The sequence below is a fragment of the Oryzias latipes genome, chromosome 4, assembly GCF_002234675.1.
Source record: "Oryzias latipes chromosome 4, ASM223467v1".
Lineage (NCBI taxonomy): Eukaryota > Metazoa > Chordata > Actinopteri > Beloniformes > Adrianichthyidae > Oryzias > Oryzias latipes.
This window is the reverse complement of record NC_019862.2, coordinates 26,916,174-26,940,198: the sequence shown is the minus strand read 5'-3', so window position 1 is coordinate 26,940,198 and position 24,025 is coordinate 26,916,174. Positions and strand designations below refer to the sequence as shown.

The following is a 24,025-nucleotide window of genomic DNA, read 5'->3' as shown; positions in this document are numbered from 1 at the left end:
GCAGAGCTGGAGGAATCAGAGATGTTGAGGTTCTCTCTGAGAGTGATGAGGATGGATTGAGTACATCAGAGGAACACATCATGGTAGATGTGTTGGAGATAAATGCAGGGAAGCATATTAAGGTGGTTTGGACACATTCAGAGGAGGAACAGTGATGATGTTGGTAAAAAGGAGGTTGGAGATACCAGGAATGAGAAAAAGACCAAAGAGGAGGTTCGTGGATGTAGTGAAGGCCAGGAGGGTTGTTTGTGTTAGTGAGGAGGATGCAGAAGAGACGGTTAGAGTGGCGACTCCTAAAAGGAGCAGCTGGAAGGTTTACATGTTTTTTTAGTTCCAGCGTTATTACATAAATAATATTCGGCCTGTGTTGTTGACTGAGTTGTGTGACGCTGTCCCACAGAGGCAGTAACACGAGGACAGAAACTCCATGCTGGTATGGGTCACAGATGTGCTGTTTGGTTTGCAGTGTTTGTTTTAGTTGATAGAGGAACTTTGAGAGTGAATTTGATATGTTTTCATGCTGAAAGGTAGCAACCATATTTAGCATGATTACGTGTACCATCTTTTTATGCAATACCATGCTTCGCTTGGTTTTTGGAAGTATCTTCATCGGTACTGCGTGCCCACAAGCTGTCAATCATTGAAGCTACCTTTTAGCAAGAAAACACAGTAAGCATCTCTGAATTCTGCACTGTTTTTAACACAATGATTAGGACTTCAAGTTGTGCATTAAAAACCAAACTCTTTTTGAAACTCTGCTTTCAATTGAATTCAAGAATGTGTGTCCGAGGATGAACAGGGTAGCTAGCTGTCCCCAGTTGGCTGCTTTCCTATCGGCTGTTTCTACCAGGAATGAAACTCAAGAAAGGTTGATTTAACATTTATTTATTATTTAATGACATGGGCTTTGGCTGATACACAGCTCACTGTTGAAGCTGTGAATACTGACTGAGGCAAAGCCGTACAAGAATGAAGCATAACTACGAGGAAACATGCTGCTGGGAGTCGGGTTACTACGCTCTCACAGGACCAGTAGCGATTGCCCACATAAGAAAAATAAACAAACGTTAAAAACATCTTTACCATAATGTGTCTTGTCTTTTAAACCACTGAATTGTTTCGATTCACAAGCTTACAGTCTGATATTTGATTGACAATCCATTTATTTGTCAAATTTGCAGTCTAAATACTTTTACTAAAATTATTCATTCCTTTATTAAAAACAAAGACAACACCAATTTATTGACGACACAAATACATGAAATTGATTCATTAAATTTGCATTCTTTTTAGTGAAGATTCTTCGTCTTCTATGTCTTTGAACTGCCCCTTTTAGGGAGCGCTGCAGTAAAAAAATCACCTCAGTTCTGCATCCTTCTTCGTCACACCAACCACTCCATTGTCCTCCTTCTCTACATCCATGAACCTTCCTCTAGAGTTCTTTCCTTCTTTCTCCAACCCCATGCTTTTACTAACATCATCATTGTTCCTTCTCCAAACCATCGTAATCTGCTTCACTGCATTTATCCCCCAAACATCCACCATGATGTGTTTCTCTGATGGATTCATTCCTGCTTCTATCCATCCTCATCACTCCTATAGAGAATCTCATCTTCATCTCTGATACCTCCAGCTCTGCCTCCTGTTTCTGCATCAGAGTCTCTAAACCACATGTGTCAAACTCAAGGCCTGCGGGCCAAATGTGGCCCTCCATGTCATTTTATGTGGCCCTCGAGAGCATAAAAGTTTTAAATTTCTTAAAATAACAATAAAAAATTGGTGTGTATTTATTCATATCTAGGGGGAATTGTACTTGAAATATCGGATTGGGCAACTATACATTAGGACTTAAACACTGTCCACATAACCTAACCTGACAGAATCAAATTTAAAAGGATTTATGATAGATTAACAAGCAAACATATGTTTTCTATGCAACTGTAATTGTCACTTTTTAAAGTTATAATAAATAAATAATGAGTTATTTAACATTAAGGTGTATTCATTCATTCATTCATCTTCTACCGTTTATTCCCTTTCGGGGTCACGGGGCTGCTGGAGCCTATCCAGGCCACTTGTGGGCGAAGGCAGGGGACACCCTGGACAGGTCGCCAGTCTGTCGCAGGGTAACATGAAGCAGTAGTTACATTTATTTTTCATTACATTTAGTTACATGTATAAGTCATATCTTGCCCTTTGAGGGCTGATGTGGCCCTCGGTGAAAATGAGTTTGACCCCCCTGCTCTAAAACAACAACAGGGCTGCCCTCACAACAGTCTTCTACACTTTTCCTTTCTTTCCTAATGGCACCCTTTAGTCCCAAATAACACCTGATACCTTTCTCCACCCATTCCAACCTGCTTTTCCACACCTCTTTATTTTGCTCCAATGTGTACATTGATTAATTAAAGTTAAAATGCTAAAGGTGTTTTTTAATGTGGCCACCTTTGCTTATAATAAGACCTAAACACACAAAAAACACACACACACAAAGGAGATCTTCAGCATTGTTTCAGGGATGGTTTGTCTTAATAAAGTGGTTAAAACCTCTATTCATCAATAATTTACCAGCATTCCATTTTTCTAACTAATGGAAACCTCACTGTGAACTGGCGGTGTAATGTGATTGAATCATGTGTGAATGTGTGGTGGGGGTGCGGTACTCAGGGAGTCTTCAGCGTGCTTCTCCTCCTGACTCCTCCCACTCTTATATCACCCATTTAACCTCATCTCTCCAACAGTTTTCATTTCATTTTGTGCCCTCCGTTTTTCCTTGCATTGTCTCATGGGTGGGATGAGTCATAATGAGCGTGCTGAGTAGGGATGCTCTGTTCAAGTCGAACACCAAATCTGCCCATCACCGCTGACTCATAGAGTGTCTTTGCAGAGCTGACACATGTTCAGAGCAGTCATCCATTTTCACCTCAGCATGCCTTCCTATTCGTGTGTATTTTGCTTTTCTTCCCTTCCTCTCGCTCTTTCCATCCTCTCTGTCTTTTTTCGTCCTCGGTTGCAATCAGTTTCCTGATGGGAAGACCTGGGTGGTCTCTCCCTTCCGCCAAAGGAAGCAGTGCCAGTCCGGTTGGCCAGTAAGTGAGAAGTGTGTGTAAGTGTTGCTGCTCTGGTGTTAGACTAGATTGGCTCAGTGTGTGTGCAATGACGTTTCCTTCACTAAGCATTAGAACGCACTGTAGAGAGAAAAGAAGGTTTTTTGGAGAGTGTCTTTGTTTTAGGGGATCTATTATTTCATCTCAGTGGCTCCTCTCTTTCAGTTGAAGTGTAGGTGGCAGAATAAAACACAGAAGGTGTCATATATTAGTCATTGCCATTGTGCCATCTTTTCAGTCCTGTCATCTGTTTCCTCCCTCGCTTGACGGCCTGTGGCAGGCCTCGCTGCACGTGCGTGTCAGCTGATATTTCAGTATCTAATCATGACCACCAAATGTGTCATTAGTAGGCGTGTAATGATTAATCATTAATAATTGATTAATCCATTTCTATTCCTACCATCCAACCAGATCGATCTGTCTGAGGCAAGTTGTTGTTTGAGTTGACCTAAACCAAATGTAAAATCATTTCAAAATGAAATACGTCGATTATTATCAATATTGGAAAATACCATTTAGAATGAGGCATGGTAGATTTATTTTACTTTAACATAAAAGCAACAACACAGCGGACAACATACGTGTGATGACAGTAAAAACTGATCAGGCCATCATTCCAGTCCAATGTGTGGAAACACTTTGAATTTAGCAAAGTCATGTGACCATCCAGTGTGCTAGAGTGTTCCAATAATGTTCCCTTTGGATTCTTTGGATGTGGAAAAACAACAGTGGACTGAACTTTAGGAAACTAAAATGTGAATGGATGCAAATATTTAATTTACAATTGATTATCTTGCAAGACATACTAGAAATCTGGAAAACTTAACTGCTGAGTACCAGGTATTTATCTCTGAGTCATACTGGTTGACGTTTTGGCTAAAGATGTCCTGGATCCATTTTAGGTCAGTGAATCGGATCAAATCGGATCGATCAAAATGAACCAATATCGACTATGAATCGTAGCAGCAGCCACAAATTATGATATGATCGAATCATTGACATCTTAGGTTCTTCTCTTATCAGACACGGTTGTGTTTTTTCCCAGACCTCACTTTTTTTGACGGATGTCTTCCACCTTCATCAGAGTCGTCCAATGGTAGTGATGAGAAATGTATAAAAACAGATGATTGAGACTGAGGCGGACCTGGAGTAACATCCTCCAGCAGAAAACGCACATCAAGGGGCGGAGTGACCTGTCACCGTCTCTGATAAAGAAGAACCTAAGAAGTCAGTTAGCATATACAGACACTATGAACCTTATTGAACTGAATCGAATCATTTTTTTTATAAATGAATCACTACAGCCCAGTCATTTGCTTGTAACAAAGCACACATGCACCATGCTGCAGAGGCTCCTCTTTTGGAGAATTTGCTGCACAAAAACCCCAAACATGACTAAGTTTAAACATGGAGTAGCTGCACATAACCGGACTGCACTCCAGAGAAAAGCCCCCCTGTTGCCCTGGTTTGCTCTGATTGAAGATGCTTTCTGTGTCTGAGTGGGCTGGCGTCCTGACTTTTCCCATCTCGTCCTCTCCACCTCTCATACTTCCTGCTTGGCTGATGCAGCTCCTCATTACTTGCTCTGTGCACTAAACACACGAGAAAAACATGATCCAGACGTGCCATCCAGATATCTGTAGTGTAACAACATGTCTCTACAAATCACTTGCCTTATTTGTCAAAGTTGACATTGGCATGATGCCAGTACTAATTCATACCTTAAAGCACATCCAACATGACAGATTCTCACTTTGTGATTGTTGCTAAAACATTTCCTCCTTTATACATCCCTAATCTTCATTTCCTGTCTTGTCTTTTCTCCTGTGATCTCCTTCGTTTCCGATTCCCGCCTGCTCCTGCTGCTTGTCTCTGTGCATCTGGTTTGTCTCTGTCCCTCTGGCCCCCTCTGCTGTGATGGGTGTGTAAAAACAGCCTCCAGAGGACAGGACCTGGGTTTACTCTCCGCTACACTATGGCTCAGAGTCTAAGGGCCTTCCAGATGGGGACTGGGAAAGAGAGACAGTAAGTGAGACTTAACAAACAAACAAAAAAGGAAAAGAAAAAAGAATATGGTTGAAATGAAAGAATTAGGTGGGTGCCAACACTCATCAAGTCAGAAAGATGTGACTGAATATGGATAAATTCTCTCGTGTCCCAAAGTGCACAACTATTTCAAGAGAAGACTTGATTTGTTTTGGGGGGGAATAAAAACAACCCCAGCCTCATAACATTCATTGTTTCAATGGATGAAAATGGTCACAAGTCACTTGCATGGTCATTTGTTCCATTAGACCAGCCATTCCCTTTATCTTCAACCACAAGCTGCTCTGAGTGTCAAACATGCCTCCAGCTGCTGTATGATGCCTCCCATCCATCACCCGCATGTTGCTCGATGCGCTTACTAAACGTGTCCCAAGAAAATCTTACCGGGATTCTGCACAACTTTCACCTACAGTACCATCTTCTTTTGGATTAGTCTCATGGGATTTTGTCTTTTATGACATCTAAACTTGAATCACTCTCTGGTTTGAAATAGTAAACGAGCAAAGCTCTGAAACTCAGCAGCGCAATGCTGGGCAGGGATCTGGATGCCGGCATTGGCCGATACTGACCCACACGTCATGTGACGAGGAAGGCGACAGTAATCATAGGCTGGATTTTAAGAATCATTTTTGGTTTTTCATGTCCTTACCCAATTCAAGCAACCTTTAAAAGAGAAATATTTTGGAAAAAAACGAGTTGAAATAACTTAATGTGGTAAAAATAGAAATAAAAATGTAGAACCCTGTTTTACTGCTTTAACAAAGTTCTTTTAGCCTTCAACTGTTAAAAAGTTGCTAAACATTTAATCTGTTGAGAGATAATTCTGCCTTTCCTCACTCTTCTATCTTTATGACTTTTTTAAATCAACTGTGCTTTTCCATTTTTTAGCACATTTTCCTTCCCATTTTTCTACTATTTTCCCTTCTCCAAGTGCATTTCTGTGTTTTGTGTGTCTCCTCAGTAAGTCCTGCTCTCTGGCAGGGAAAAAATCGAATGCCTTCGGCCGCGGGACTCCGTCTGACGTCCACACCTGATGAACAGTAGCAGCTCGATCTCCGTCTGAACCAGGATTTTAATCATGCAACCGAAAATACCAAGAGGAAAATGTGACTTCAGCCCCTGAGGAGGGAAGAATCCCGACAGTGATGACATCTAACCATCCATGCCTTTCACCCTCAACAAGTGACATTCTTATTAGTTTCGAAAGCGGCATCTGTGACCTCGCCTTTAGCAGGTCGGACTCTGAAATGCGGCACAGTAAGTTGCTTTTGGCTCTGTTTTCACACAGGCGCAGCCGTCGGATACTCTTCACCTCTGTTTCCCAATGTAGTGGGCAGAGCTGCAGTTTAAAGCTGCAAGCAGCTGGACGTGGCAGCGTACAGAGACGGTCCATTCACTTCGCTGATTCTGCGCAAAGGCTGCAAAAATCAGATGCAAAATTATTGTCACCGCCATGCATGCGCAATAGTTGATTACTTTAGAAAAAACAGCATGTGTCAGCGGTTGGGATTTTCAGTCAATGGTGTTATTGGAAATGAAAACAATGCAGCAGGAAACATAATAATACTAATAATACTAAAATATTAGTTTCAGTATCACAGGGGGGCATTCATATTATATGAATCATATATGATCAGATAACCAAATACAGCCCCCTAACCCCTCAGGAGGACGGGTCACTCTGGAGAACAAATTTACACCTGCAGATGTGTAAAACTAAAGGGACTTTAGATTTTGGGAGTCATTCCCAATTGGCACTCTTCGTTTGTAATCCAAAAGATTTTTGTTGCTTTTAATTTCACCATGACTCCTTTCATGAACTAATGTTGTGCTTTTGTTTTGCTCACGACTGTCTGAATCTGAGGCCACTTAAGCATTGAAGCCGTCCAGTTCAGATCTAAAAAACACTAATTTACAACATCAAGCTTGTTCAACAGCAGCCTTGATTCCAGATTTTGAAAACATTATTAGTAAGACTGTAAAGCGTCACTAAAAGTGATTAAGTCACTTTTAAAATGTTATCAATGCTGTTAGTCGTCTCTAATTTTTGGTTATCTAATAACATTTTTTACACAAGAAAAGGTACTTTGAAAAAGTACTTAAAGTTCCGCTCTGATCATCTTGTGATCTATTGTAAAAGTGCTCCCAGTGGTATTTTAGCTATGATGATGCCGTTTTTAGGCAAAATAAAAAAAACCTCTGTTGTTTTCCAGGACATAGTTTCTGCAGAGCGGCAGATGTTCATTAGAAATCATTAGAAACCCCTCCCCCACACGTCATCCATCTGTTTACACGCTCTACTGCTAGCTTACAGCCCCTCTCCCCCAACCTAACATTACTGGTGCATGGCGAGCAATGGCGAGCAATATTGGAGCTATCCAGCTCTACAGGTTAGACCCACAGTACCCACTCCTAGTATTTTTATTGTGTAGCAAATATTTATATGTCACAAATCCAGTCTTTTTCCAACTGCCTTTGTTTGTCCGCTCCTGATTCACAACCATTTTTAAAACGAATACTTGAAACGAGTATTCTTCTTTTTTTTTTTATATATATGTTCTACATCATCAGAGGAATGCGGTAAGAACATGTTGAAAACACAATTTTTGTTGGAGTGGGTCTTTTAGGAGAATCAAACTGCTGCAACACAAGAAATGCTAACCGGTGAATTTAAGCCCCAGATTGTTTCGTCATGCAGTTCAGAGTTTAAACTAGAGCCTTTAGTATGCTACAGCATAATTCTGAGGATAAAAGGCCAGCTTCAGACTTATTGCTTCTCCTTTGAAACGTGCCAGTGAAGAAATCTTAGCTCCAAATTTAAACTCTGTCTGAAAACCTGTAGGGCTCCGCCTGATCAAAAAAGAAATGAAAGGAAAGAATTTGTTTTTGGACGACATGAGTTCAACAAATTTTGCTTTATTCCATATCCAGAAACGTGAACAGAAACGTATCAAACTCTTTTTATTTATTGTGTTGTTTATTCATATGTCATGCTATGGTTAAGTGCCATCTGCACCGTTTCACCAAAAAAGGAGCTTTTTATTTTTTATTTCTATGTGCATCCAAAGATCGTTTCTCCAGTGCAGCTTCTACGTAAAAGATTTCTCACAAAGACATGCAGCGTTTCTACATTTGACACGTCATCGCACATGGAAGCAGCTCAGATAATCCTTGCTACCCTCTCAGACGCAAACATCACCATTACTGCAGTGTCTTCCAGAGTTTTCCTGTTTTTGGACAGATGCACGCAAATTTCCCACGTTGCATAGGCAGAAATGCTGCTTTCTGCTGGCCCTCCCCTCAACACAGACAGTTCAAGTGTTTGTAGACGTAGACCATCATTGTTGTATTTTCAGTCAATATTGTACTTGTTATCTGTATATATGGATGAACACATTGTGAGGCTGCGTCGGTGAGACACTACAAAATGTGGATGCTTGAATGTTTGCGATTATGAGGGACCTCAAGATGAACATGTGACAGAGGCCAAACGAATACACATCACATCATCCGCAAGTTTCGTTTTTTCAGTCTTTAGGTGAGAATTTTCTGCTCCCACATGCTGAGATTTCGACTCATTTTTGAGGATCGTGCGGGTGTTTGTGTTGACGTCAACTTTTTTAATGACGTGCTCGGTCTCTGTGGTTCCATCTGAAGACCTCGACAGACCTTACAAATCACATGACTTTTCTTGGGTTTGTTTTTTTGTGCGTTTCTGTGCTTCTTGCCATCGTCAGGTCTGGTAGAACAAAAATGAGTTTGTCCTCATGATGTGCCCTAGCCAGTTGTTTTTTACGTTGCTGTTATTCATAGGGGTCAAAGCAGCAATATTTTGTACCTTTTATTCATTTTTTTTATGCCTTTTTGAGAGATTTCTCATCTGGCGTCTGATTTTTATCTTTTTCTTTTCCGCACTTGTTTTGTTGTTTATTTATTTTTCTGCCTCATAGTTCATAAGAATGTGTACATAAGTATATAAATACATATATGAAAATAAAACAAATATATTTTCATTTCAACTGTAGAATATTTGTATTTGCTTTCATGTTTTTTTTTTGCTTTGAGGCGAGAAATGATGGCGGTCTTTGTAATTTCCTGTACCCCATACGTTGACGTGTTTGTTGACATGCAGCTGCTGTACATTTATGGCGTATGAAACAGCTGAATCTGTATGAAATCGAAACCGAAAGATTGGTAGATTTGAAATGTTAATCAGTAAGGATACTTCCAACCGTTCAGCCGTGTTGTGTACGTGTTTTAAAACCGCTGTGTACCCTCGTCCAATAGGAAGAGTCATTTCAGAGACATAGCATGATTTCAAAATGAATATGCATATCAAAAAAGTGTATTTATGTATATCTGTGTATATTCATCTATTTATACATGAAGATAAATAGATGGCTGTGTGTGTGCGTGTGTGTGTTTGGACTCGATCAGACTGAATATAAAATAAAGCAATTCTATGAATTAATGTTAGCATTTTTTCTTGACAAAACAGCATACACCTTTAAAAAGAAAACAGTGTGTTGATGTGAATTACACTCACTGGCTGCTTTACTAGGCACACCTGGCTCGTTAACGCAAATCTCTAATCAGCCAATCGCATGGCAGCAACTCACTGCATTTAGGTAAGGGTCCCCAAATCCAGGCCTTGAGGGCCGGTGTCCTGCTGATTCTCCAGAAACCCTGCCTTATTTGCTGCTGATTACCGTGATCAGGTGTGTTTAGCCAATAAGGAGCTTTAATGGCAGGTTGGGTGGAAAACATGTAGGACACCGGCCCTCGAGGCCTGGATTTGGGGGACCCCTGCGATTTAGCCATGCAGACATGGTCAAGACGATCCGCTGCAAATTAAACCGAGCATCAGAACAGAGAAGAAAGGTGATTGAAGTGCCAAACTGCTGATCTACTGGGATTTTCACCCACAACCATATCTAGAGAAAATATTCAGTGAGCAGCAGTTCTGTGGACAAAAAGGCCTTGTTAATGTCAGAGGTCAAGGACAATGACCAGACTGGTTCCAGCTGATAGAAAGATAACAGGAAGTTAAAATAACCACTGGTTACAAACCAGGTCTGCAGAAGAGCATCTCTGAACGCACAACATGTCCAAACTGGAGGCAGATGGACTACAGCAGCAGAAAACCACACCGGGTGTCACTCCTGTCACAAGAACAGGAATTTGAGGTAACATTTCACACAGACTCACCAAATACAAGATTTGAAGAACGTTGTTTGGTCTGATGAGTCTCTGTTTCAGATGGTAGGGTCAGAATTTGACTTCAACATGAAAGCATGGATCCACCCTGCCTTGTATCAACAGTCCAGGCTGCTGGTGGTGGTATAATGGTATGGGGGATACATTTTTGGCACACTTTGAACCCCTTAGTATCAACTGAGCATGGTTCCAACGCCACAGCCTACATGATCATTATTCCTGACCCCGGTCCCTTTATGACCACAGTGAACCATCTTCTGATGGCTACTTCCAGCAGGATAAGGCGCCGTGTCATAAAGCTGGAATCATCTCAGACTGGTTTCTTGATAATGAGTTCTCTGGACTCAAATGGCCTCCTGGGATGTGATGGAACGGGTGGTTGTCCTCATGAATGTGCAGCCGACAAATCTGCAGCAACCGTGTGATGCTGTCATGTCAATATGGATCAAACTCTCTGATGACTGTTTCCAGAACTTTGTTGAATCTCTGCCACCAAGGAATCGGATTAAGGCAGTTCTGAAGGCAAAATGGGGTCCAACCCAGTACTAGCAAGGTGCACCTAATAAAGTAAATGTCCCACTTAGTATACAATATAAATACGTTTTGCCATTTCAGCCTACTTTTATTTTCACTATACATAACTTTTGCATTTACATCTTTGTAAAATACTCATTACTTTGACGCTATTACAACTGTAGAAGCTGAGCTGTCTTAGGGAACAAAAGTAACTCCTCCCAATGCGTATTCTGTACGCTGATTGGTCATCTTTTGCATGTCATCTCATGATTGGTCAATAGACACGCCACTCAAGCTTATTAGTTCTCCAATTGGCCTTTCTCTGACTTCCGAAATTCACGTGCTTTTTCTTTTCCTTGAGGGCGGTGTCGACTTGTTAGCCGCCCAAATAGCGAAGAGGGCTGTTGATCTTTGCAGAAATAGTACTTATCCCGGAAAATGGGAACTCGAGATGACGAATACGACTACTTGTTTAAAGGTAATGTGCGTTTCAAGTCGATTGTAGACATTTTGGTCGTTTTTTGGTGTCTGATTTTGAGACAGGAAGTCAACAGAATAGAGGCTAAAGTTAGCTTCGGTGAAAGAAAGTGTCAAGTTGTTGATCACGAAGTAACTTTTAGACCGTCAGTTCCTTCACGGTTTATGTAACTGTCTTATCAGTAAAAGTCTGTCATATTTTTAAGTGTAGCGATCTGCTAGTCGAGCTTTGGCGAGAAGCAGGCTAATCTTGCTAGCATAAAGTGGCTTTAAAAGTAGCAGTCAAGCTAGCGTGCTAGCTACTTCTTGATGGAAAAACAGTGACTTTTAAACTAATTTAACGAAGTTTATTTGACTAAAGTATATTTTACGGACACGACGAAAAATATAGTTTATTAGTTTCTTTAAGTAAAATATAAATGGCTACTTACGATCATAGATAACTCCTCTAAACTTTTAGTAATACAAGCTAATTTTCACCAGTTTGAAACATAAATTGATAAGGGATATTAATACACACTTACTTATTTCAATTTGTTTAAATGGAATTATAATAAACATTTTACGTCAGCGTTAACTTATGTTTCTGCAAACATTTTGAGAAAGGCACCTGTTAATAGTACAAGTTTTCTACCAAAACAAATGACGTTTTCTCCTGTATACCTGTACTAATATTGACAGAAATATCTGTAATGTTGGATTAGGACTCTTATGAGTTGTTATGAGTGAAAGTTCTGTAATTGATTCCTTGGCTTGTACAGTCAACCTAAGCCCCCGTGCATGTTTTGATGTGTACGTTTGTCTCGCTTTGATAAAAGTTGATTTCTTTTGGATTTAAGCATTAAGGATGTTATCTGATAGAGCTTCATGTGCTGCATTCACAACTTAAAACAATAAAGAAGGAAGAAAATGTCACCAAAAATAAAACCACTTCTCAGTCAGTTTGACAATTCCACCATATAAGGATGTAACCAGTAACCACACCTGCACTGAAAATGTATTTTAAAATAAATAAATTGAAAAAAGTCATCTAATTTGACATCACTAACAAATCATTCTGACAAGATACAACCTGCAATCTCAGCTTCTTCTGCAAAAATGTAAGCAATGTTTGATAAGCTAGTAGTAGATTGAAATATTACATTCACCAAACTCTTGTCACAGTTAGTAAATGTTTTTCCCAGATATAATTCCTAAAATAAACAACCATGACATTTAGATTTTTTTGTAAGTTTTAATATGTTGAAGTTCTTAACCCAGTGTTTGTATATCTGTCCTTTCTTTTTTATATATATATATTTTTAATTTAATATTTTTTGCATATCTGTCCTATCTTATGAACTCGTAACTTATTTGACTGTAAAATATCTTGTTGTGGTTTTCCATGTTTGTTTGTTTTTTAGGTTTTTACCGGTAATTCTTTTTTCTTCATCATTGTTAAGTAAAAATTTTACACCAATGGGACACAGCCCTTATCTGTTGTGTTAGTCTGACTTTGTGTTAAGATGTTAGGTGTCATCATAAATCATTTTGTGTCTTTGTGATCTAAATAATATTGTTCGGTCAACACTAGGGCTGCACGATATGAGGAAAACTCGCGATATGCGATATTGGTGATTAATATTGCGATAACGATATAAATTGCGGTATATAAACAAATAGCAAAACAACCAAAAACATCATTTCCATTTCACTGCAACAGTTTAAAAATTATGCTCCAATTGACCCTTGTTGACATAGGAGGCAAACATCAAACATAAAAGGCCTCATTTGATTGATCAACAATGTAAACGGGTCCTTCCGATTGGTTAAATGCATAAAGGGATTTATTTCATTTGTTCAATATTTCAAGCTGCCATGAGATTGTTATAGCAGATTTAAGGTAACCATTTATTGCGATTTTCGCCGTCTTTTGCGGTATGCATATTGCACAGCTTAATGTCGCGATAACGATAAATTTGCGGTATATTGTGCAGGCCTAGTCAACACAAACAATATATCTAAATGTTATTTAGTTGCTGGATAAAAATTGATTGTGCTTTGAAATTGACTGAAATCCTGTGTAAGCTTAACGCCAGTGATTGGTTCTTCCTTAGTGTGACCCTTTTGATTGGGTAAGATGATGAAGACTGCACAGATTCTGCAGGTTGACAGGCACCATAAATAAGTTTAATTGATTTTGTTTGTTCATTTGGGTTCCAGTGGTTCTGATCGGGGACTCTGGTGTGGGGAAGAGCAACCTGCTGTCCCGTTTCACGCGTAACGAGTTTAACCTGGAGAGCAAGAGCACCATAGGGGTGGAGTTTGCCACTCGCAGCATCCAGGTGGACGGGAAGACGATAAAGGCTCAGATATGGGACACGGCTGGACAGGAGCGCTACAGAGCCATCACCTCAGCGTGAGTGCTCTCTCTCTTAGTCGCTCTAAGGAGCGCACACCTTTCTGTAGGTTATGTTTGTGTGGTTTCTACTCGGACAGATATTACCGGGGCGCAGTGGGGGCCCTTCTAGTCTACGACATCGCCAAACACCTGACGTACGAGAATGTGGAGCGCTGGCTGAAGGAGCTGAGGGACCACGCTGACAGCAACATCGTCATCATGCTGGTTGGAAACAAGAGCGACCTGCGCCACCTCAGGGCCGTGCCCACGGATGAGGCCCGCGCCTTTGCAGGTCACTTTTAAAATTCTTCCCACAAGAGCAATAGAACGGGTGGAAATGATCCTGTAAAGCATTGGAATTGGAACATCTTTGATCTTGTCGAGCTATGAATCTGGTCTAAAAGCAGTTTACTACAAATACCATCATATTTAACGTACAGGTAAAAGCAGAAGGTTTAGAGAAAGATCCAGATTCCAGCTCAGACGAGGAAAACAAAGACGTACATGGATTCATCAGAATGGAGCAGAGCAGGGAGCTGGTGGCCCGCCGACAGTGTTTTCTACGTCACAACTGCAAGCTCTTTCAAACAGCTTTTTTTCGGCTGCTCCTGATTCACCATCAATTGAGCAAAGAAATACTCAGAAATGCAATTTTGATATTAATTTTCTTTATCTTCCATCATGAGAAAAATGCTACTAAAACATGTTAAAAACACCAAAAACACTGTTTTCATTGGAGCGAGACTTCAACATCTTTTACTAAAAGTAAAGGTCCGTAAATTGCTTTAAGTTTGAGCAATTGGGGGTAATCTATATTATCCTGCCAATGTGACACAATGTTCAGTCAGACACCAAAGACTTAGACTTAGACTGACCTAGAGACTATGACCAATACTTTGGTCACCAGTTTGTTAACAGAACAAACTGTGCTCACATTTAAAAGCCCAAGTGTCCTGAAGCAAGGCAGAGACTCATAAACATCTGCACATGTAGTTATTTGACTGCCCCCTTTACTGAACATGTGTCTGCGCTTTGGCCTTGATTGTTCATAATGTGAAAGAGCTACAAGTCAAAAATGTAAAAGATCATTTTTTCTAAAAGACTTGCTTAAAATAGTTTTTCAAATATTTTTGTCTTGAAGAAAACATTTGTCTTCAACACATTTTGAAATGAATAATCTCGCTGGATGAATATAAAAATGTATTTCAATTGTTCAGGATGAAGTTACTACGGTATATATGTTTTCTTTTTCTGTAATACATGAAAATATAAATCATCTTCTTGGTTTCTGTTTTTTTTTAGAAAAGAACACTCTTTCATTTATTGAAACTTCAGCTTTGGACTCCACCAATGTAGAGGAGGCGTTCAAGAACATCCTAACAGGTGAAGGACTTTGTCTTTTGGGAAGTGTGCTGAAAATGGAAAATGTCAAAGCCAAACTCTGACTCTTTGCTTTCCTCTGGCAGAAATCTACCGTATCGTATCTCAGAGGCAGATAGCAGACAGATCTGCGCATGACGACTCCCCAGGAAACAACGTTGTGGACATAAGCGTCCCCCCGACTATGGATGGGCAGAGGGGTAACAAACTCCCATGCTGCCAAAGCCCCTGACTTTTATTTCCCTCTTCTGTCCAGTTTAGTCCAGCTGTCCTCTTTGATTTAGATGTTTCAGAGCCTTCACTTTGACATTCCTTTTTGCCGTTTTCCTTGTGGTTGGGTGTCTTCTGATCCCAGCAGGCGCCCGACAGCCTCAGGATAGGAGAGGAAAGCGAACCGGAGGTTATAGAGCTGTAGTAAACTACAATCCCTTTTAATTCACTTGATCCTGTTGACCCGCCGTGTCTGAGGCAGTGGTGAGGGATCTGTGGGGCTGCTTATCAATGCTCCAAGCTGGATCTTCTTCTTCTCAGTCCTTCATGGCAGCAGCAGCATTTAACTCCATGTGTGGCCTGTCTGGTTCTACCTCATTGTAGAAGAGGGGCTGAGAAGAAGGGGCATTTGGAGTCATCATATGCCGTCTGGAGGGGGTTTTGTTGTTGTTACTCTGAGCACTTTTCCCATTTTGGCATGAAATTGGCTTGAGCCAGCAGGGACTGGAGCTGGTTCAGACTGACTGAATTCACATGGGCAAGTGTAAAACAAAAGGCAACATATCATGTATTTGTACATGTGATAATCATGGTGAACAAAGATACCAAAGGAACCAGATTTGTGATCATTTCAATGCTTTGCAGGCTGTAAGAAAAAACAGATTGTGCTGTCTGATCCATTTTTGTGAGGTCAGATTAACAGCCTCTTTTAGTTCTCTCATTAGAGTTGGCACATAGAGACACACGTAAGTTGTCCTGAAATAAAAAAAAAAATGAAATATTGCACTAATATCCAGTCATTTCAATGGAATAAAACCCCCTTTAGGCATCTTAAAGAAGAAACTTCCCCTCTTGGTTGCAACGTGAAAGCTCTTAAGACTGAAAAGCTACAGTTTCTGTCTCAAACATTTCTTCATTTTTTTTTTTACTGTTCTCATCCACTGATGTTGAAGTAGGGGTTGATCATTTTGCATTTAAAAAAAAAAAAAAAAAAAATCCAAGTCTTTCACTCTAAACAGTTTGGAAGTTGTAGGCTAAAAAAAGGAACTTGGTCACAGATGCAAATTTGGTGAAGTTCATCTCTCTGGTAACAATGTTTTAATGTGTGATTTATTCCACGCTTCATGCAATAGTTCACTTTTCTTTCAATGTATTTAAATAGAAAACATTTACTGTAAATTTGCATCACTTGCTAAATGCTCAAATAAATGTTACACATTCGAGTGTGTGGTGGTTATTTTAAATATGGCTGTTGAAATGGACTATTTTATTTCTTGTATTATGAATATAGTTTTTTCATTTAGTGCATTTTGCTTTGAGCAAAGAAATGTTTAAGTTTAAATTGACAAAATATATTCCCAAGTTTATCTTTTTCCACGAAACCATTGGCTGTATGTAGAAAACTGGACTGAGTGGCCCCAGCCACCCGGCATTCAAACAGGAAGAACCTGCTGGTTCCAGGAAGCCAATCCTATAGACGTCTATTGAGAAATAAACGGCTATATATCTTTATACCATCATTCTAGTTGTCAGAATAATCATTCTTAACATCACCCAGTGAGGGTCCTTAGGCAAGACCCTTAACGCTACTGCCTCCCGAGTGCGGTTAGGCTGCAGCTCACCGCTCCCCCAGGGGATGGGTCAAATGCAGAGAAGAATTTCCCCATTGTGGAATCAAAGTACCAATTATTATTATTCTTGCTCTGATACCTCTCTGTAATGCTCTTGATAATCCTATTTTTCTTTCATTATATTCCTTCTGTAGCGCAAGTTATAAACCAATCAGATGCCTCAATAAAAGCATGTGATCTTTAAAATGATTGACAGCCCGCTGTCAGTAGAAGGGGTGGGGACTTCTAACAAGCTCACCCCTGATTGAACAGAGTGGTTGCCATAGAAATGTTGACTGAACTGCTGACTGAAGTCATCTGGTTTCAACATGGTGACTTTTGCTTCCTTTTTTTGTGTTCGTTTTAAGTTGTGAATGCAGCACTTGAAGTTCTATCAGCTAACATCCTTAATGCTTAAATCCAAAAGAAATGAACTTTTATAAAAGCAAGACAAACGTATACATCCAAACATGCACGGGGGCTTAGTTAGTGCGTTGACTGTACATGTCAAGGAATCAATTATTAAACAGAATTCTCAATCATAACTTGGTCACCAAGAGTCCTAATCCAGATGTAGATAGAAAGAGATACAGATGTAGAGATATATCTATGTATATATATACATATTTCTCTGTCTCTCTCTCTCTCTCTCTCTCTCTCTCTCTCTCTCTCTCTCTCTCTCTCTCTCTCTATATATATATATACACACATACACACACACACACGTTTTCATGACATTCTAATGTTTTGGAAATCCAACTGTACATGTGTGTGTGCGCGCGTGCGCGTGCTTTGACGTGTGTTTATATCTTACCCAGCGGCCGGTGGTGCGTTCACTGTGTGCTTACGTCCTCGTAAAAGCGGAAGCTCGGCTCGGCCTGTGTTGTCAGCTGATTGGGGGCTTTGCGTTAGCAGAGCAGCGAAGACGAACAGCTCTGCTGCTGCGGGCTCCGGATCTTTACCCCACGGTGGAAGCAACGCGCGGAAATGCCTGATCGGACATGAGACGCCACCGGGTAAATAGTCTATTATTTTGTTGCTAACAGAAAGTAAACCTCGTAGCAGTTAGTGCTCGCACAGCTGTCACAGCAGGAGCGCGTGTATGTGCTGGATCGGTGAAACCAGGTTTCCCTGAGCATCCTGATATAATCCTACGGGGCGTTTAGGGGAAAACAAAGGGTTGTGGATATTTACTGTAAGATTCAGCGACCCGGGTTATGCTGCTGTGGTGTATATAGGGCCAACGCTGACAGGAAACAACGCTGTGATCCAGACAATAGCCGGTATCCAAATCCTGACTGCAGCCGAAAACGACATGATGGGAAGGGGGAAGACCCTCAGATGCATTTGTTCTTTAAAGAAAATGTGTTTTTTTTTTCTTCTCGGTATTGAGGCTCTGATTGTTATGTTCTCAACATGTTATGTTATTTAAAAAAAAACGTTAAGTCAGAAATACTAATTTCTTGTTCTTCTGCCACCTGTGATGATCATACTGATGTCAAAATAAAAGCGCTCATCTAGTTGTTTTTGTCAGTTATCTGGTTGTGATCAGCATAAATGGTTGAGCAATGCCTCTGTTTGACCATTGCTTCAATGAGGAAGCCAACATGTCAAGAAGTTCCAAACCACTTCCAGTTTCTGGAAATACAAAAACCAAAGAGTGAAAAAGAGTGATCCGCTTTTAAAAGACAACATTTTTCTTTTAATCTAATATTTCTTGACACCAGAACACGGTTGATGTATAATTGAATGAAAACCCTCAACAATAACTGTTGTTTACATCTGTGGTTTATCTCCTGGTCAACAACATCAGTGTGTAGCGTCCAGGATTATGTACGGTAGATTAGAGTTTAATTCTTTGTAAAGCCAGTTTATTATTTGACAACAACAACAAAAAAAAAATGCTATGAAGCTGTCAAACATTCAGGAGAGCAAGTCTTTTTTTTTTTGTTTAAGATAGACGTTTTCGTCTTCATTTCCCCTACACTAACAGTGGCAGGGATCCTGGTTTTCCGCCTTCTTTGCTGTTGTGTTTTCAGAGGGGAAGAAGTGGGCCGCCAGCAGTACAGCAGCAACAGAAGGCCTCCATCTGTACAAAGAGGTTATCTGAGGGGGGGGAAGCTGTTTATCAGGCTGCTGCACATCTCAGTCATTGCCGCTGACATTACTCTGGCTGTCATAATGGATTTAGCAGCTGCTGTTTCCTAGAAAATAATAATCTGGATTTCTTACCTGAATATCCAGTATTCCACGCAGACCAGACACTGGTTCCTAATTGGAGTTTCTTGTCTTTCTCTTTTTTTTTTTTTTTAATCCTTAAATCGTTTATGATTGACCGAAAAAGTCAATAATAACCGTAGAACATTGTCTTTAGAAATATTCAGTTTAGTGGAGTCATGTGACACAAAAACCCAAAAGCCTACAACTGTCCCCTCAAGGCGGAATATAGTGTAAAAAAGAGTAGAGAATTCATTATGTCATTCACCTTGTATGTATTATTTATGCTTTTATTTTATAGAAGCACTCCTTACCAGAGGAAAGCAGGAGGTGTTAGCATTTTTTTTTTTGTATTTTTGCGTCCAACGCCTGGATGCCCTCGCGGCCTCATCTGCACTGCTGCTGTCGCTGGACGCTGTAACCATGACAACAGGGAGGTGTTTCCACCTGCCCGGCTCTCTCTGTGACTGTGCCAACGCCACAGGCCTGTGGAAGGGCGTGGAGGACGGTGGTGCCGACGGGTGCCAGGCGCACTATGTGACCCAGGTCACAGCCATAGATGGTCGATTGCTGTCCTCTGTGCTCAAGCCAGTCAGTGTGCAAAGGTGAGGGGGTGTGTTCTAACCTTTATGTCAATCATTTCAGGTGCGTTTGGCATATATAAAGGGTCAAAAGGGGGGGAAAAAAACACCTCCAATCTAATTCTGTGCTTTTAATAATTTACCTACTTTTGCATCAGCGATGGCTCCATGTGTCGTATTTGCCATGAGGGAGGCAGCAGTGAAGATCTGCTGTCGCCGTGCGATTGCACAGGAACGCAGGGCGCCGTGCACAAGAGCTGCTTGGAGAAGTGGCTGTCGTCTTCCAACACCAGCTACTGTGAGCTTTGCCACACGGAGTTCTGCATCGAGCGCCAGCAGCGGCCTCTCACAGAGGTGAGTCATAGTACCTCGCATCCATTGCAACAGCCTTTCTCGCCATTCTCTTTGAGTTTGCTGTGTTTGCAACTCGAATGTGCGAAACTGTTTTACCTTTCATCCCTTTTTACAATTAAAGTCCCACTCCGCTCACCTTTTGATCTGTTTTCCTTATGATGATGCCATTTTTAGCAGAAATCAAAATACCCCAGTTGTTTTCTAGGACATAGTTTCTGCAGAGCGGCACTTGCTGAAATTTCCTCATTTCCCATCATCCCTTTTGTTTACGTGCTGTCTCGCTAACTTGCAGCCCCTCCCAAGCTGACGTAAGTGGTGCAACAGAAACGGTGAGCAACATCGGAGATATCCAGCCGTACAGTTTTGATCCAGATCCCGTCGCGGACGAGGAAAACAAAGACGCACGTGGATCTATTTGTCTGCAAGCGGATGCGCTTGCTCGGTGCGGAGCAGAGAGCTTCAGACCCGCCGATTGTAGTTTGCACGTAACAAACAGAAGCTTTTTCAAACAAATATGCTCCTAATTCGCCACAATTTGAATAAAGAAATACTCAGAAATAAAAATGTAATCTTAATTTTCTTTATATATGTCCTCCGTCATTAGAAAAAATCCCACAAGAACATGTTGAAAACATCCAAAACACCATTTTTATCGGAGTGGGACTTGAAGTAACTCGGGATCACTGCAGTTTTTTTTTTTCTTATTTCTAACATTTCTGTCCCTCTCGTTTGTTTTAATGACTCTGCAGTGGCTGCAGGAGCCCGGTCCTCGTAACGAGAAGAGGACGCTGTTCTGGGACATGGTGTGTTTCCTGTTTATCACGCCCCTTGCCGCCATCTCCGGCTGGCTGTGCTTGAGGGGCGCTCAGGACCATCTCCAGCTGGGGAAATGGCTGCAGGCCACTGGTCTCATTGCTCTCACCATTGCTCTCTTTACCATTTATATCCTCTGGACTCTGGTAAGAGAAAAAACAAAAACCTGTTATCAATAAAAAATAACAGCGATGTAGCAGTAAAATGGGATTTTAGGTTTAATGTGTTTTTCATGCCCACTTTTGACCGTCTGCCACAGGTGTCATTCCGCTACCACTGTCAGCTGTACTCTGAGTGGAGGAAAACAAATCAGAGAGTATGTCTTCTCATTCCTGAAGCCAAGGAGGCAAACTTTTCCCAGCATTCTTTGCTCTCGAACGAACTACTGAAAAAGTCCAGCACTGAAAACATCGTATGAGATCACGTTGGAGTTCACCCTGCTGTCATCTGGTCTCTCACAGGCGCTCTTATCTAAATCCTATTTTCTATGTCTTCTTTGCAATGTTTTTCAGTTGCTGCCCGTCGGTAAATCTTGTGAGTTTGAGAGCTGCCCTCATGCTGGGCGTTGACCACAAATATGCAAAAGGCGCTTGAAACATCGCCTTAGCATGGCGGACAGATGTGTCCCGCCATCCTCTCCTTGTTATGCACTCTGGGAGGAGGCTTGACCCTCAGCAGGTTTACGGGAACGGCTGCTGCAGAACGCAGAGACTGGCCAGCAAAAAACACTGTGGACGCGACAGGTCTGCACAGGACATGAAGAGCTGTGTGCCGACACGCAACCTTTTCAAATGCAAACTGCACTTTCGGTGACACCGGGGACTGTTATTTCAACTGGAATTTCTATTATAAGACAGATTTCCGTGAGTCGTCATGAAGGTTTTTGTACAAAACAGCAGTTTAAAAGGTGAAGAACGTGGAGACAAAGTACTTGTGAAGGAACATTTCTTGCGATGTGTATTTTTGCCTGCAAAACGGAGTCATTTTTAGCTTTTCAATTGGAATTTTGCTGAGGTTTTGTTTACATTCCCATGTTTGTGGCTTCCTCACAGAAGCCGACCTAAATTCTAAGTTAAACCCCCGATATGTCATTGATACTGAGCGGACTCGGGTCTGAGGAAGGACCGGTTCCTTCTGTCTAGCTCGTTGCAGCTTCTGCTCAGTCAGATGAAGTCATTGGTTCATTATTTTACAAAGTTCAGCGGTTGAGACGGTGAATGGAGTTTTAATCTGTGGAGATTTAACTACTGTTAAATGAACAAACTGGACCGGGAAAACAAAAGTTTGAAAGACTATCAGATGAATAACCCTGCATTGCTTTGCAAGTCTGCGTTTTGGACAAATGCATAAGGAATGAAGGTGCTTGCATTTAATTGAGCCTTCAGATGCTCGTTCATTTTATTGCTTGTTTTTTTTTCTTATGACGATTTTGTCATAACTTTAACTTCTTTTTGTGAACACATGTCTGTAAAACGTGTAAATACTCATGATGCACGGATCTAAAACCTTTAGATTTGAATTCTGAGTTGAACATAGCTTTAAACAACTCAAACTTACGCAAAAAGTTGGTTTAAATTTGGTTAATAAAAACTCTTGGTTGTTTTTTTGTTTTTGTCATTTTAGTTTCAAACAGACATAATAAATGTTAGGGGAGCGTCGTTTTGAGAGGAGGATGTATTATGGTGCAGAAACTAAACACCAGCAGATGGTGATATTTTTGCTCCAGTGTGGTTGTTGACGGATCAACATTATCAGAGGATCTGTCGGCGCTGAGGCGCTGTCCTCTCGTTTACATGACTCGTGTCCTCCGTCTGTCTGGCTGGTGCACCGGCTCGGACGTTACACAAGCATTTGTTTGTGTTTTTTGACTGATCTCTGAACGGGATTATATGCAGCCAGCTGAGTGCTCTTCCTGCCGCCGTCATTTGCATCGTGTTTGCTGGTCGGCGGGCGGGGTGGGCGGGCAAGGCGAAGCTGTTTTCAGTTATTTTTCATTATGCCATCTTTTTTTGTTTCGTTTTTTTGTCCGTCGAATAGAATTTGCACAAAATGTTCAAACCACTTTTAAAGAAAAATGTAAGCATCATCTCCAGCTTTTAAAATCCAAAAAGATTGAGAATGGTTTGCTATTGAAATGAAAACATGCATGCACCATGCAGCACTTTTTCTCTTCTCTTTCTGATGTTGCCTTTCTGTAGAGGAAGGGGCGTTGATGCTATCAGTTAAAGTAGCTGTTGCTTCTTTTGTTTTGTTTTTAACCCTGATAACATGTTTTGAAAAAAAAATGTTTTGACCAGAACTCTGTGTTTGCAAAGCCAATAAATGCTTTTGGATTCCAGCTGTGCTGTGTGTTGTTCTATTTCATGGAAGGTCTTAAAAACGGAGTCTAATCTAGTTCTTGTTTACTTATCATCCTCTAGATCTGTGTGGGGGAGGGAGGGGGGAGGGAGGGGGCTTTACCTTAACAAGTACGGTTTGGTAAACAGCTCGGTAATCCTGGTGATGGTGGTGATGGTGGAACTGTGACCTCCTCATCCTCCTCCTCCTGTCCCTGCTGTCCAGAACTTACAAAACACAATATTCTCTCTAACAGGGACATGCAGATGCTGCTGTGTCACATCTGCATGCAGTTTGTTATAGAAACTGTAGTCCAGGGGTTTCCAAACCCTTTTGCAAAGAGGGTCACATTTGGTGAGGGGGGCAAACCAATCAGCCCCTTAAATACAAATGAGCGATTTAATGAAAATGTTGTTGCAATTCTTCATTTCTTCACATAGAGCAGAAATAGACTTAAATACATTTTTACAAAAATAACTGTGAATTTCTGATTTGAAGACCAGAAATAAAAAAACAAGGAACAATATGAAAAAGTTTACATGGAAAGTTTCGTATTGTTCACAAATAAAGGCTCACTATAAACTTCAAAAATGAAATTGTGTGAAGGAAAAAGGAAAAAAACACAAACTGTTGTGTTATTTTAGTCTCAGAAGAAAATAAATATCTTCTTCTTGTTTGGCCCTTAGGTAAATCCTATTGGATGTTAGTTGTATTTATCCAACTGCATTATTATTTTTAAACTTTTTTTATTGGCAAAAATGTGAATGCACAAACTCTCGA

The 24,025-nt window shown here is 40.8% G+C and overlaps 3 protein-coding genes across 8 annotated transcripts in view; all 3 read left to right on the top strand.

Annotated features, from left to right (window-relative positions):
* The window catches only part of pip5k1c (phosphatidylinositol-4-phosphate 5-kinase type 1 gamma), a 39,684-nt gene extending 30,060 nt beyond the window's left edge, over positions 1 to 9,624 (top strand). For 2 of the 5 annotated variants that reach the window (XM_020702625.2, XM_020702626.2), the window contains exons 16-18: positions 3,021 to 3,089; positions 5,043 to 5,132; positions 6,115 to 9,624. In XM_020702625.2, the coding sequence (XP_020558284.1) occupies positions 3,021 to 3,089; positions 5,043 to 5,132; positions 6,115 to 6,117 (162 nt within the window). In that variant the 3' untranslated portion in view covers positions 6,118 to 9,624. The remainder of the gene's footprint in view (positions 1 to 3,020; positions 3,090 to 5,042; positions 5,133 to 6,114) is intronic. The other 3 variants (XM_020702627.2, XM_011474381.3, XM_020702628.2) reach the window with 2 other exon arrangements.
* Positions 9,625 to 11,225: 1,601 nt separating this feature from the next.
* Positions 11,226 to 16,556, top strand: LOC101160399 (ras-related protein Rab-11B). The gene is made up of 5 exons (XM_004068202.4): positions 11,226 to 11,364; positions 13,566 to 13,761; positions 13,842 to 14,035; positions 15,046 to 15,126; positions 15,210 to 16,556. Exons 1-5 carry the CDS (start codon positions 11,325 to 11,327, stop codon positions 15,353 to 15,355), a joined length of 657 nt encoding a protein of 218 aa, XP_004068250.1. The 5' UTR covers positions 11,226 to 11,324; the 3' UTR covers positions 15,356 to 16,556.
* A 1,205-nt stretch (positions 16,557 to 17,761) lies between these two features.
* LOC101160153 (E3 ubiquitin-protein ligase MARCH2) lies at positions 17,762 to 23,246 on the top strand. Of its 2 annotated transcripts, XM_020702624.2 has the most exons (7): positions 17,762 to 17,959; positions 18,983 to 19,044; positions 19,462 to 19,765; positions 19,900 to 20,095; positions 20,845 to 21,054; positions 21,168 to 21,320; positions 21,421 to 23,246. In XM_020702624.2, the coding sequence occupies exons 3-7, from the start codon at positions 19,584 to 19,586 to the stop codon at positions 21,475 to 21,477; spliced, it is 798 nt and encodes a 265-aa protein (XP_020558283.1). In that variant the 5' UTR covers positions 17,762 to 17,959; positions 18,983 to 19,044; positions 19,462 to 19,583; the 3' UTR covers positions 21,478 to 23,246. The 2 variants fall into 2 exon arrangements, with proteins under 2 accessions (XP_020558283.1, XP_020558282.1); XM_020702623.2 differs by lacking the exon at positions 18,983 to 19,044.
* Positions 23,247 to 24,025: the final 779 nt, after the last annotated feature.